The sequence below is a fragment of the Larimichthys crocea genome, chromosome III (assembly GCF_000972845.2).
Source record: "Larimichthys crocea isolate SSNF chromosome III, L_crocea_2.0, whole genome shotgun sequence".
In the NCBI taxonomy this organism is placed as follows: domain Eukaryota; kingdom Metazoa; phylum Chordata; class Actinopteri; family Sciaenidae; genus Larimichthys; species Larimichthys crocea.
The window spans coordinates 40,471,169-40,486,430 of NC_040013.1; the positions used below are offsets into that span (position 1 = coordinate 40,471,169).

At 39.5% G+C, this 15,262-nt stretch overlaps 1 protein-coding gene across 4 annotated transcripts in view; it reads left to right on the forward strand.

Annotated features, from left to right (window-relative positions):
* Positions 1–1,112: 1,112 nt before the first annotated feature.
* Positions 1,113–15,262, forward strand: part of gria4b (glutamate receptor, ionotropic, AMPA 4b) — a 103,930-nt gene continuing 89,780 nt past the window's right edge. Inside the window, exons 1-2 of one of the 4 annotated variants that reach the window (XR_002042899.2) lie at positions 1,113–1,699; positions 6,585–6,743. Coding sequence is in view for 3 of the 4 variants with exons in the window: in XM_019274802.2 (XP_019130347.1) it covers positions 1,609–1,699; positions 6,585–6,743 (250 nt within the window). In the remaining variant the exon portion in view is untranslated. The remainder of the gene's footprint in view (positions 1,700–6,584; positions 6,744–15,262) is intronic. The other 3 variants (XM_019274802.2, XM_019274803.2, XM_019274801.2) reach the window with 3 other exon arrangements.

Here is a 15,262-nt window from a genome sequence, read left to right on the forward strand (position 1 = left end):
GCGATGGTCTTCATTGCTGCAAAAAGAAGCCAACAAGGCAACAAAAAAAAATGTAGTTCCATGAATGGCCACTTGAGGACAGCTCCAAAAGTGAGTCGATCTCCGTAAGGCCTTATATGAAAATGTCCTTTACAACATGTTTACAGCCTGGTACAAAAAATAGTTTTGGTCTCTATAGCTAATGTCCCAGTTCTATAAAGCTCATCTGTCAAATTATATTAAGGCTTAAAGTTATGCATAATTTAGAGCATGGCTGCTTTGAGTGACAGGTGGGTGGCATCACTGGCAGCTGGTTTCAGCAACCAGGCTTCATTCAGCCTGTCTCAGCTCCACCCACGCTCCATGTCTTTGCCAGTTTCTGGATTAGGCAAGAACTGGTGGAGTCGGGAACTGCCAAGATGGCACCAATGAGAGCTTCACAACTGCCCTTCAGAAACCTATGGGTGACTTTATGGAGACTTTTTTTTGTTTTACACAGTCTACAGATGGGTTTTCTTGGACCCAGTGTCTCGTAGTTGAAAAACAGCTAAAAACATCTTCAGCGTTAATGAAGTGGAGGCACATTAATGACCTTTGACACTGTACAGAATCACTGTTTGTGCTATTTATAATCATTTTCTTGTTTGAAATGCAGCAGGATAGATTTCTCAATACAAAGGATGCAGCTGTACCACAACAATGATGTGATGTGTGTCCTCAATACATTTTTATCTTTTATTCCTATGTTTGAGCATTTATCACACTGACCAATAAAACTATTATTAATTGAGGTAGTGGTTTTATACATGTACTTAATGACACAAGGAACTAACTGACGACTGAATAACTCATTGTGAAGCCATTTTAATCCTGCAACACAGAAGCTCACAGAGGAACAAACACTATAGATTGGAGCTTGTTCCTTATAATCCCATTAATTGGGGCGATTTAATGCATTTTAAATGGCACTTTTTGTGCAGAATAATGGGGGCATGAAGAGGACAGTGAGGTTTACTCTAGGTTGGAGATAAGAATATGTATCTGTGAGAATGTGTTCTACCAAAAAAAAAAAAAAAAAAAAAAGATTCACTGTGTGTTTTCGATTCCGCAGCTCTGGAAGTTTTGGTGTTAAATAAGCTGCGGGGACTTTTTTTTTTCCACCGCTCGGTGCTGAGCGGACTAACAGACGCCCCTCCTGTCTGCCCAGGTCGGGTAAAAAAAAAAAAAGGCGCATGTGTGTTATTGCTGTGATGTGAGTTGAGCCGCATCCAGACGCACTGGCCGCCGCTGGCTGAGCCTCCCCCCATCCCTCCATCACCTCTCTCTCTCTCTCTCTCTCTCTCTCTCTCTCTCTCTCTCTCATCTTGGTGGTGTTGTGCGCAAAATCTCCAGCGCCGGACGGACGGACGCAGTTTGACGGTACAAGCGAGCGGCTCTGCGGGGGGATAGCCAAGAAAGAAAAAAAAAAAAAGCCATAACAGACATGGATATTTAACAGGCATTTGATTTTTTTTTTATCTCTTTGCTTTTTTTAAGAAAGAAAAAAAAAACCTCTGTGATGTTGCTTTTGCCCCGGGGGTGTTAATTAAACCTGCTCGATGTCTCTCATCAGTTTATAACCGAAACAAAATGAGGATTTCTTCTCGCGACTGGTTTCTGTTGATATTCTCTGGCTTTTGGGGACTGACAATGGGTGCTTTCCCGAGCAGCGTTCAGATCGGTAAGTGTGTGAGCATGTTTAATGTTAATCCTAAAGCAGGAGATGAATCATGTGAATGAATGTGTGGACGTCCTGTGTGCTGCCTCTGCCATTTAACACCTCAGCACTACTCAAAGTGGAAATTGGGGATTTTCTTCCGCAATCTTCTCTTTTTTTCCCCCCCTCCTGTAAAATATCACATGCCAGGCTGGGTTCTTGCCTCTGTTGATGCTGTGCATGTTCAACACACACACACACACACCTAATGCGCTTTGTATCTGCAGGCTAGAGTGTGTATCCCAGTGCACTCCGCCACTGCAGCAGATCAGAGCAGCAAAGTGTGTGTGTGTGTGTATTCCCTATGCAGGCTGCCTGTGCATTGACTGCTGTTAACACTCTCGCAGACCCCGGTCCCACAGGCCTTACAAGCTTCACCGATTCCTCCTTTTTTTTTTTTATTCCTCCAGTTTTTTTTTTCCCCTCGTCTAAACATGTGATTCAATTAAACAAGTTAACAGTGGGAGGAAATAAAGATGATGGATTCATGGTTTTCATTTCACTGGCAGGCAGATTGACTCGGTTGATTTAAAGGCAGGGGATGAAAAGAAGGGCAAACTGTGACCTCCAGTTGTTGATCATCACAACCCTGCCCAAAAAAATCAATCATCAGAAAAGCAGTCATTCATGTTTTTTTCCCCCCTGTGAAAATCCTTCACAGATTAACTGTTTTGTTTTTTGTTTTTTGTGTTTTTTTAATCTTTTGATTTCAGGAAACATTCTCTCAAACAGACTTTTTGTGGTTTGACCCTCCGCTGCACCTCTGCTTGTAGAGAAGTTGAGGCACATCAGAACCATTCAGGCTGATGACAAATGACAAGCTGTTCAAATGATTCTCCTTGTCCTTTTATATCAATGTGATACTCAAATCCCCGGTCCCTCCGGGGAGGTCAGAGGTCAGAGTCTGTTACAGAACAGCAACCCTGGAACTGAGGACACTTGAGCTGGGGGGTTTAAACCTGCATCTGCTGAGCTGCTGTACCAAGATGCGAAACATTCAGAAATGTGTGCTGCTGATTTAGGCAAAACTACTGTTGTGGGTAAATTTGAAAACAAATCATAACTACTTCTCATTATCGTTTGCTGTCAGTGATAGCAAATTTTGTTGATGTAATACCTGTGTTGTTAGATTTGCCATCTCAGCCCTGTGGTTGATCTCTGGAGTGTAAAAATTCATAATGCACCAGTCACCCATCAGACTTCATTTAACATTTTTTTGAGCCGCCACCAGGAAGCTTCACCAGTTCTCACAGACGGCACACATCCCTCCAATCAACACTCAGCAGTTTCAAATTGTTGCCTGAAAAATCAACACTTATTAGCAGAGTGAAATTTGCTGTGTACATATGCAGCACAGAAACAAGTGTACAAATACAGTCATGTGGCCAACACGCTGTGCGACAGGCACAGATACAATCTGACACCGGTCATACACGTGAAGGTGGATTCTGAGAACTATGGATCTACTTTTCATTCATTACTTTTTCATTCATTTGCTCCGCTGTCTTTTTTTTTCTTTTTCAAAATGTCATGGTGGCTGTCAAAGCGTGCATTTGATCTTTGACAGGAAGTCAATCCATCACATCAAAAAAACAAAAGCAGAAATGCTCTCTGAATAAATTACTGAGAGTCTTTATTTGCACACTGATTCACATCAACCTTCAAAGTGAACCAGACTTTTTGAAAATTGATATTCCGAGCAACGCTAAAAGGTCTTTCAGAGTTCTGTAAGGATTTACAGGTTTTCCTTTAAGCATCCTGAAGCTCTTGTCACTTCTGAAGAAGATCATCTGAGCCTGACTGTGTGTGTGTGTGTGTGTGTGTGTGTGTGTGTGTGTGTGGATGTAAACTCTCTTCAGGCTGTGACTCTTCACAGATTGTTAACTGAGGAGAACACCGGTGTTGCTTGATTTACTGACAGCAGTTACATCCCTAGACACAAAGACCACATTACATGGGCTTTATTGATAAAAATGTTGAATGAACTTAGTTTTGAGACAATTTCTTAATGTTTGCTTATGTTTGATTCATAAAAGACGAACTCACCTTTGATCTATAAATTTCAAATTAACTTAAAAGTGACGGGACCTTCCTTACAGTCAGTGATATGCTAGCACACATAAGGGTTTAGTCAGGAATAGCCATGATTGTTTCTAATTTGACAGTTTATAGAAAATCACATCATGTTTTGAATTTAAATTTAAATTTAATTCCTATCACATTGCTCATGAATTAAAAATTCACCACAGGTTTGGGTGTATATACACGTATATTAAGTCTAGACTTTGCTTAGAAATAACATATTTCCAAGGATTAACACATATTAATGCAGGTGTAAATACACCTAGAATTGGCCAGACCGTGTCTGGAGGTGGTTCATATTGAGAATGGATGGAGATGTAAATACAATTTTTTACAGTGTGCGCACAATCTCAAGAAATAAATCCGCCCAATATGTTGAAATATTCACCTCTTCCTGCTATTTCAAGCTGCTTGTCAAGAAAAAAGCTAAAGACAACCTCCTTCCTCTGCAAAGGGGGAAATAAATAGAGCCCAGACAGCAGCATCACTCCCTAAGACTCTTGAGGGACCACTACGAGGACGAGACGTGACCAAGTAGTTGAACCAGCAGTGTCCTGGAAAGTGTCTCGACTGGCTCTTGCTCTTCTTACAGTTAGTAACATTAGCCTAGTTACAAGTCTATTGAAAAGAAGCCAATAGATGCCATTTGCTGTTTCCATGTGACCCTTGTGTTGCACATCTTTGCGACAGATTGAGAGTATCATTGCTTCCCTCGACCTGAGACATATATTTTACACTATATTGCCATGTGTAAGTTCAAAGGCCTGTGATCCAGATGCTGTCACATATACCAGCTACAAACAGGGCGCCTACAGTGTGTCCTGTTGCACTGAATCTCATTTTGTGCAACATCTAGGAGACGGGAAAGTCATAGCTGGATAAGTTCGATTCAGGTCAAAGGCTGATTTTTATCCTCTTTTAATTAGCAGTGAATATAAGTTCTTAATTTTGAAACGTGTAAAGGGCATTCCTGCTGATCAGTAGCCAAATAATCAAAATGTTCACACCTCTCTTTTTTCTTTTGTGAATCATGAATCAACACCTTCTGTGAGCGTTTGGTAGCAAGTGTGTGTTAACAGGATGTGAAACCATCACAGTGGAAATTCTATGAAAATAAGCTCTGCATGAGTGGACATCATAGTGTAAAATAGAGTAAAATATTCTAAAGTTTACCTTTAAAGAGGTCAGACATAAAAAGAACACACTGACATTTTGCTTTAAATGACATTTATAATCTCAAGAAATATAGCCTTAAGTAAGATTTTCAAATGTGAACAAAGTGCTTCTAACCTAAAACACCACTGACATTTGCACAGCCATGAACAGTGTAGTGAAAATCTTCATATATGAACTAAGTAGTAACATAAAAAAAAAGAAAAGAAAAGAAACCAAGAGTTCAAAGTGTTATTGTGTGTTATTATGACAAACTGATTCTTGACACTGGAGCTGCTGAAAGAACAACAGCATTGGTGAATAATATATCACTTTTTCTGCTTGCATTAATATGAAACAAAGATGCCTCACCTGCTAATCAGACTGTATCCTACATTGTCACAAAGCCTAGTGGTGCTTAACATCAAATTGTCTGCAATGGGATATTGGTGAAGTGATTTATCAGAACAATATTGGCCTTTTATTGCACCTCATATATATTGTCCAGTCAGTTGTGTCCACCTCTAATATGATAGAGGTTCCTCTCTGACCACAGCTACTAAAACAGTTTGTTAAAGTCGAATACACTTTGAACCTTTTAAGTCCATATTGAGATTGTCGTCACAAGAGGAATTGCAGTAGTTTGCCTCCTATAACCATGATCAAGCTCCTTCCCAACCTTAATCAAGTAGTTCTTTTTCTTATTATAATTCTTACCATGACGTTTCCTTACCCATACCTTAGTGTTTTCCTGTGACTCAAAATCATATGATCCAAACAACATCCAAATGACTTTTCCTCAAGTGCCAACAGCAGGTCAAAGTTTCCAGTGAAATATCTTGGCATTTACAGAGTGGATTGTCATTATTCCCAGAGGATGTATCCTACTGAATTTGATCAGGTGACTTTTCCTTTTGTGCCACCAGCAGGTTGACATTTTTCATTCATAATGAAATGTCTTGACAACAATTGTTGGATTGCCTTGACATTTGGTACAGATGTTGATGTCACCCCCCACAGGGTGAATCCTAATAACTTTGTTGATGCCCTGACTTTTTAGCACCATCATCAGGTCAAATTTTCAGTTTGCTCAATACTTTGATTAATGACCAAACAGCCTCAGCTGTACTTTGCATTCAGCAAGTACCACTGTGTGTATGTGCAGCCACTAGCATGGCTATAGACTCAAACTGTTTTTGTGAGTAAGATACTCCAAATTCAAAGTTCACTTAAAGTTTTTATTATAGTGTCTCTCATGGACTTCAGATTATAACCCCTCACATTCAATGTTAATTGGGGTGACAGATCAGAAAACACTATTTTACACCTTGGTTTGGTGCACCTACCCATATTAGTCCACTTGTACCCTATCAGGACCCTTGAGGAGGCTCCAGGTGGCCCTTAGCAGAAGTGGAATAGTTAAATTTCCATGAACTTTGTTATCCTCCCTTTCAGAAGATATATACATTCATGTGGTTTTATCCTCACCTCTGTGTAGTGTATGGTGAGGAAGGGTCAAACGAACTGTCTGTCGTAAGAATGTGGATTAATCTCTGGTGCTTCTTTTTTCAACATGCTCCTCATCAGACCTGTGTTTCCCCCCCTCTCTGTGCAGGCGGTCTGTTCATCAGAAACACTGATCAGGAGTACACTGCCTTTCGGTTGGCAATCTTCCTGCACAACACCAGCCCGAACGCCTCGGAAGCCCCGTTCAACCTGGTGCCTCATGTGGACAACATCGAGACGGCCAACAGCTTCGCCGTCACCAACGCCTGTAAGTCAATCACACGGCTTCATGTTGTGTTTGTGCACTGTGGGGTAAAACAGGCAAATCAGGCTTCCTGTACAGCAAAGTGGTGGTGATTTAAGCAAACAACTATATGAGGTAACCAGACCAAGATATATGGACAATATTGGTCTTAAGGATAATTCAGTTTTATTACACCTGGGTTCTTAATTTCACCATAATTCAAAACAAAAACATTGTACTCACCAAGTTAAAGGAATAGTTCAACATTATTTTGTAGTAAAAGTTTGTACATGAATTAAACAGACCAGATACAACATGTAAATCAATGAGGTGTTTTCAGGTAATTTTTTTAACTTACAGAGGCAGCCTGGTTGTTTCCACTTGCTTCCAGCCTTTGTGCTAAGCTAGGCTAATCACATTCAGATTCCATACTTGATGAGCAGACCCTACATTGAGACAGGGATGCAACTAACACTTATCTTTATTATTTATCTATTAATCAAATTTTTTCACTTAATCGTTGATGTTGATCAAACCCAAGGTGATGTCCTCAAATATTTTGTTTTGTTCACCACTCAAAGATACTGAGTTTACAGTCATAGAGGACTAAAACAAAACAGATAATATATTCTTCTTAAAGTTTTTTCTGACAAATCAAAAAAAGTTTCCAATAACTCATTAATTTATCAACTAATTGTAGCAGCTCTAGCCTGAGATACATCTTTTTTTTAATCTCATTTTCATAAAGGAAGCGAAAGTTTAATTTATTTCAAAGTGATGAAATATTTCTTTACTTGCTGTGATTTGTTTCCCGACAGCATTGATAAAAGAAAATCTGCCAGGTCAAGAAACACAAATAGTCAGACAGTTTTAAACAAACAGCCAGGTTTGTCAAACTGTCTGTTGTAAACATCCATCACAGCTTAGAGACTGACCTCCTGGACCATCTTAGACCTGCTGTATTTACCAGAGTTGTCCACACACAATATTTCTGCGCAATGAGGAACCATTACAGACATTTCAGCTTCACTCATCTTTACTTTTGAAAGTGGTTTAGATAACTTTAACTTTTGGCCAAGACCCGACGTGCAATAAACTGGAATTATTCTTTATAAAGTTGGATACTTCATATTCTTTGGCTCTGTTATGATGAATAAGAATATCATTGTTGCTTTTAGTAAAACTAGGATTAGTGTTAGTGTTGTCAGGAGTTGGAGTATTAATAGAAATAAGATAATAAAATGAAAATATGGAAACATTTTAATTGACTCATATTTGGGTTTTGTGTTTCCATGCTGCCACTTAAACAGCTCTGTGTATGTGTGTGTTATCATGTGGCAGTACAGCTGTGTCTGCTGGTTCACATCTGATCTGAGCAAAGCTGCACACGCTGAAGGGGACAGCAGCTGTAAACACACAAACACACACTCTGCCATGGTTAGATCTCTCAACAGTAGTAGGCAGTGATTTTTATTTATTTTTATTTATTTTTAGTGATGATCCCGGGGGAAACGTCCTCTTTCTTTCCTGCTTTGTTTGTGTGTGTGTGTGTGTGTGTGTGTGTGTGCAGGGGGTGGGGGTTCCCACAAAGACCATAAAACACTGCAGCCTGATGTCTTCTACTATCTATGGTGTGATCTGGTGTTAGAAAATACAATGGCTAATTTAAGCAGAGAATGAAGTGCTGTTATGTTTGTTTGGTAATCGAGGGGGTATGTGTGTGAGCGTGTGTGAGCGTGTGTGTGATGACTTCAGATTTCAGAAATGTTTACAACGCAAAGTCTTAAGGTATTTGCTCACACTTCGAAATTCACATTTTGGTAAATTAGTACAATTAAATGTAAGCTGAATTAGCTATTAGAAACTCCTGTTTGCAGTGCATCACTGGATCACTAGATTACTTAAAAACATGCTATAAGGAGCATGTGTTTTCTTTGATATCAAAGCGGATTTATGAAAGTTTGGATCGACACCAGATACCAGACAAATATATCTTTGGAGAGTGTAAGTCACACAGAATCTAAAAATATATGTATCATGTCTGTGTGTTCAGATTTGTCTGAGTTATGACTCTAAGGAGTACGAAATTTGACTCACCTGCCCGTTTCATGTCAGTATCTTTGCCTCACATCGCCGCCTTTGTCTTAACTTTTCTTTTGCCACAGTATATTTGCTTTTGTAAGTTGTTTTATAACTAATATGAATCTGAAGCTGGTTTTGCCCATTAATGTTAATGACCTCTAAGATGAAATTATAGATGAAGCTGTATTAGTCTCTGCGGGCAAAGAAGTTGTGCCAGCAGCAGAAAGAATAATGCAGGAGGAAAATGCAAGTAGGTTATGAGCACAAGAATAGAATATAAGATAAGCAATTAAAACAATTTAAGGGTGATATATACTGTATACAGGCACATATATATATCTAGCAGTTGGCATATATACAGTATGTTTGTTTGTTTAAAAGAAACCTATATATTACTAGTATTTTTTATAAGCTAGTTAAAATATTCTTTATAATTTCCATAAAAATAGTGTCTTTTGTATGTTATACAGACCAGAATCTAAAGTATCTTTATTTCAACAATCCTTTTGGATTTGCTTGGATTTCACTTGTGAGGTTACACCATCCTTGAAACAGGCATTTTTGTGTTCGCCCGGTCAATACAGACACTGAAATGAGACACAAAACGGCTCTCAATGAGTGAGGCAATAAGAGGAGAGCAGCAGTTGTTCTGTAGTGGAGGCAGGGGTGGTTGTAAACTGTGTATTTCCAGGAACAGAAGAAAACTATGGGATTTTCACCTCTAGTCTAATGGCTGCACAGTCACAGGAAGTGAGTCTGCAGCGCATTGATTGGCCAAGCCAAATCAGAGCAGAATTACATGAGCCAATCAATGGCTCTGATAGCTCAGGGCCAGCGGGGAATCTGAGATCGAACCGCTTTGCTTGTTTTCACCCCCCGTTTTGCATTCCCAGTGTCTTTATCCTCTTTTTTTTTCCTTCTCTGCCCCTGTTACGCTCCATTGTCAATGGCCCTGAGATAGTGGTGGTTATGAATAGGCAGCGTTACCATGTGACATTTAAGGGCATGATCTACATTTGGGAAGGGGAGATGAGAGAAGGAGCTAATTTGTGAAGAGAGATTAGGCCATTCAGCGGCTCGGCATGCTGCTGTTAGAAAGGCTGATGGGGATAATTGGTGGGAGGATGGGGACAAATGTTGTATGTTTCCTTTGTCAGTGGACCCAGACAGTGTTTGATTCACTGTATATTGTCCAAATTATTCACAGTGGGGTTACTGGTGTAACTGGCATCGTACTGTGATTTAAAGCTACTATTAACATTTTATTTTGTTGGTTATCTCACAACAAAGGTCCCACTGTTAGGGGTTCACATAGCAATATAATGTATCAGTAGCAAGTTAATTGTGACACCTCTGTGTAATTACCATTAACAAATGAGACACCGGTCAAGACATTTATTAGTCTCTCTCGCAGCAGTGGCATTCAGGGTCTCCCACCGGCTGAGAATTTATTTGTGATGCTCAACTCTGTGGGGGTAAATTGGGTTTCTGCCAACAAATGCACTTTTTTTGTGGCTTTTTCAAGATTTATTTTGATGGGAGAGAGAGATGGGGAATGCCATGCGGGAAAGAGCCACAGGTCGGATTCGAACCCTGGTCTTCCGCAGCAAGGACTGAGCCTTCGCACATGGGGCGGCTGCTCCAACTGAGCTAAACACCGCCCCAACAAATGCACTTTTAAGAATGGTGTCTTTCACAAAGGATATATTCCATTAATTTATTTGATTATAAGACAATAACTAGGTGCTTAAATATTACATTTTGCTCCTAAATGTTTTAGAGTGTCGTATTTTGCTCAGTTTTCTGTTTGTTAACACTCAGAGCAGCCGTGTGTACAGTTGTCTTATTTGTGATTATAGCATTGTTCAAATGCAACACTAGTTTCAATCCAAATCTAGTGCAAATTTAAGCAGATTTCCAGAAATTTGGCAACAGGAAATGCAGATTTATGTGTGTTTCCGTCCATATCCGTTATGTAAATATTAGATAAACAGCTAAGTGGCGTTAATTTTCCAGTCAGGTGCCATTAAAACATTGCAGAAGAAGATGGGTGCAGAAGATGGGTGCAAAAGGATGCAATAAAAAGAGTGACAGTCAAAATATGAAGAAAATATGATACCATTTGTTTGTTTCATGTATTCCTTTGAGGAATGTTAATCTCATAACTCCACACAGATCTGATGTTTCCTCTCCAGTGGAGGAGATGTTTGGGAGATTTTCCAGTATTTTCACCCATGTTTTAAAAGAAATGTCTGAATTGATAGTAGCACCAATGTCGTTTTGAAATTTTAGACACAGTCACGTTAGGGATATAAATGATGAAAGTCTGCATTTTTTCTTATTGTCTACAAATCCAAATCCAAAACCTATAACCAACTAATCCCACGAACAGCAGCCAAAGCCTGATACATGATCGTATTGCCTTCATTAGAACACACACTGTTTATTTTAACCCAATATCAGCAAATTCTCACTAAGGCACCACAACGTTCATCAACAAATGCATGACTTATTCCTCTTTGAGTCATTTTATGAAAAACTACAGCTGCCCAGCTAAGGTTGGAAATAAATAAGTACATATGTTTGTGATCCGTTGAAGATTTACGTCTAAGGTAAGAACAAACGGACTTTGGTTTGTGCTACAGGCATGAAATTTCAATTCTGAAATTTTCTTTCAAAATATATTAAATATGTTGGAAAACAGTTGTTGTAAACATGTGAGATTACTTTGAACGATATAGCCCTGCACCCCTAGCAGAGAGATAGAGATTAATTCATGTCACTCAGAGTGTTTTTTAAAGTTAGGCATGTAATTTTCTGAATTCATCTGAAGTCGCTTCGAAATTGTTGCTTGACTGCTCCCATGAGTGGGCGTGGCTTCAGCACATTCAGCGAACACGCCCCCACAGCCTTGGAGCTGGTATACTGCTCATTTGTACCCGATTTTGACACAACATTTCAAAAACTTGATATTGATTGACATTGTTGATGTTTTTAATCATTCAAAATTGTCTGGGTGGTTAATAACACGTTTTTTCTTGGATCTGACAAACTCAGAACACCTATTTATTCGTACTTTACACAGACTTTAAGAGATACACACAGTTGAATTCAGGTTTTAATTTGTAGCTCTGGTGAGGAAGGGACTATAATTGGTCTTTGTCCAGTCATTTGGTTTCATTTCATTAAATTGATTTTTCTGCACACATTTCAGACACGATTATCAAACGTTGTGACGATGTGAAAAACTGTGTCCCACTGCTGAATTTAGAAAGAGGACATCAGGTCAGAACAGTGCAGTTGTTACTGACTGGCCTGGAGGGAATATCAGTTGTGGGGAGTGAAATATTTAATGTTGCCTCATGTCACCTATAAATGCTGCACGATGCATCACTTACATTACATTTAACTGAGACTGGGATTAGAAGGATTTGGTTTTTGTATTGCGTTCAGAATGAGGCATGCATGTGCACTGGACGCAGATTTCAGACTCTTTGTGCATTTTTCTTTGTAAACTGGTATTAAGATAGAAAATCCCAGTCTCTCACATGTGTGGAAAGGCCGGAAATAAAATGCCAGAACAACAGACTGCCTGCTTTATTATGAAACACTGAGCCAGCATGATGATCATTTCATGGATCTCTGCCTTGCTGTCAAGGTGCCATTGTTGGTAATGCGCTGAAGTCCAGGACAGTCAGATTGACTGTTAGTGAGTCCTTGAACTTGAATTACTTCTCAACCATTTGTCCCTTGGATGTGATCACATGTCCTCTGGGAATTCAGAGTGAAAGTCAACGGGAACATCCAGGAGTTTCTGACAAGTGCCTGTGTACAAGCAGTGAGTTATAAACAGCAGAAAATTGAAGCACTGTGGCCGTGGTATTTAAAAGCAAAGAACTTGGGATAGCCCATCTATTTTCAGCACAACACAGCTGATACACTTGAGACCTCACTGAGGGAACTTCACCTCACAATACTTTGCATTGTAATTCTCTCAGCATTGAAGTGGAATAAAAATAAAGAGAATATGTGAAGGGAATAATTGGAAGGAGAAGACTTCTTTGTTGGTGACAGATCGAGATGGCAGTGAAACTTCACCCACTTAAGAGGACAGTTCGTTAGCCGAACATACAGTATTGGATGCATGCTAAGTAACCTAATGTGATGAATTTAATTTAATTTGTATCACTTTGGAGAAAACAATGAGAGGATGATTAAATGGAAGAAGAGAGGAGGAAAGATGAGAGTTTTTTTTCCTATAGGAAGTAGCAGAATGATTAGGGAGTTGGAAATAGGATATTTAATAAACTTTACCTCTAACAGATAATTATAGAGAGCTGCATGTAACCGAGACATACAGTTTGGGTGAAGGTGAGTATTATATCTCTACACCTTGATTATAAACAGGCATTGGACAGACATGTATAAAATAAAATAAAATCTAATCAGTACACCTCTGAGTCCTCAGCAGTGTGTGTCTCACGTGCAATTGATTCATTCAACTGATCCTTGTTGTGTGTTTCATGGTAACCTTTTAACCACACAGCCAGACAAAGGTTTTAAAAGGCGTGTGGGGGTGGGAAGAGGTTCATTTGACCTCCTACATACTGCCCCTGCCTTCGCCTTCATTGAAACAGTGACATCTTAATCTGCATTGAGTCATTTATATTCAGCACGGCGCTCTGACTCACTCCGGATCCAGATAGCGAGCAGACTGTGCTTCTATATGCACTCATGCAGCACAGGAGACCCTATATTTTCTCTGCTGCTCACACGTAAACACATGCCTTCCTTGTGTGTCCTTGAGTATGAAAGAGCTCTCCCATTTGTTTTTTACGCTTTACCGTGTGCGTGTTTCTGCGGGGCACGCACACAAATAATCCAGCTGTGCATCATGTTAGCTCTATTTAAGTCTATTATCTCCCCCTCCATGGGCTCCTTTTAAGAGGGGGCCTTCTGCTCTGTAGTGGTCCTTAAATGGTTGTCTGTGGCCCCCATTTGTCTAAAGGCTTCTTCTGATGCGCTGGCGAAAATATACAATGTGGCAATGTGTAATGGCTGGTTTTAGGAGAAAGAAAGGCTGGAGAGAAAGAGGGGGAGGGGGCAGCTAATGAGAGATTAATGTGGCGAAGCAGGGACGAAGATGGAGGATGGAGGGGTGAAGAGATGTAGATGGTAAAAAGAAGATGAGGTGATGGGGTAAAGGGATTCATTAGCCTGGTGAAAGGTAAAATGTAGCCATGGTAATAGAAGTGAGTTAACCAGCTTATGTACACCAAAGCCTGAATCATTTTCTTTACAAAGTGCAAGATGACTTTTCTACATTCAGATGTATTAGCATTCATCACAGTTTCCCAAAGTGCTTGCAACTTTAGTAACACATTGCAAAATATTAGTCAAGACATTTTGATGAAATGTGCCCTGAAATGCATCGCTGTTTGTGTGGCGGGCAAAATGCAAGGACGTCCAATAAAAGAGTTGACTTTGCAGTCAGAGAAACAGCGCAGTCTTTCCTTTTACATAACAGTCTCCTAGTCTGCAAAAAAAAACAACAAAAAAAAAAAACATTCTTTTTGTTAGGGTAGTTGTGTTATATTGTACACCAAGTTCCCGGCATACAAATGTCCAGTTTAGAAGTAGAAAGATACAGAATGAACTGATTCAAGCATATAATCTTATTACAACAAAACAAATCTAATAAGATCATAAGGTGGACATACAGAGCTACTCTTAGATATGTAAAATGCCTGCTTTTATGGAAAACACAATCGAGCGAAGGTAAACTGCACTGATTACGCATAGCTTGAGGGTTGTTGTTTTTTCTGCATTTTAATCACATGAACCAAAGAAGTCCCTGACTGAATAAAATAAACACACGCTTTTATTCATACAGTACAATGTTTTACAGAATAAAACTGATAGCGTAACTGTGCAGCTAAATGTGGAATATTTAAAATGTCATTTCTCTGTTGATTTCCTCTCATTCATCTTGGTCTCCTCCCCTTCTTTCCCCTTCCACCTCCCTGCACCTCCCCCTCCTGATCTGTGCACTGGTTATATAAGTGGCCCCCAGAGGTGTGTGTGTGTGTGTGTGTGTGTCCGTGTCCTCAGACGAGACAACTTGCACTGAAAACAATTAACTGTTAATGTTAATGTGATCTTTTAGATACTGTTAAAAAAATCAACATCGAAACGAGAGACCAATTTTTATAACAATGAAGCTTCAATGGCATCAAGCTTAAATGGCATTGTAGGAAAACAACTGAAATATGTGGAGACAGTGCTACAAGTCTTAAAGTTAGCAAATGGATTAAGTATCATCAGTCACACACAAGTATCTAGTTTGAGTTAAAACATGTCATTGAAGATACTTGAATAAGCAGCTGCTAATATTGTATTTTTCATCAGCATTTCATCAGCTAATATACCGGTCACATCAGACCAAATGAGGCTGCATTAAA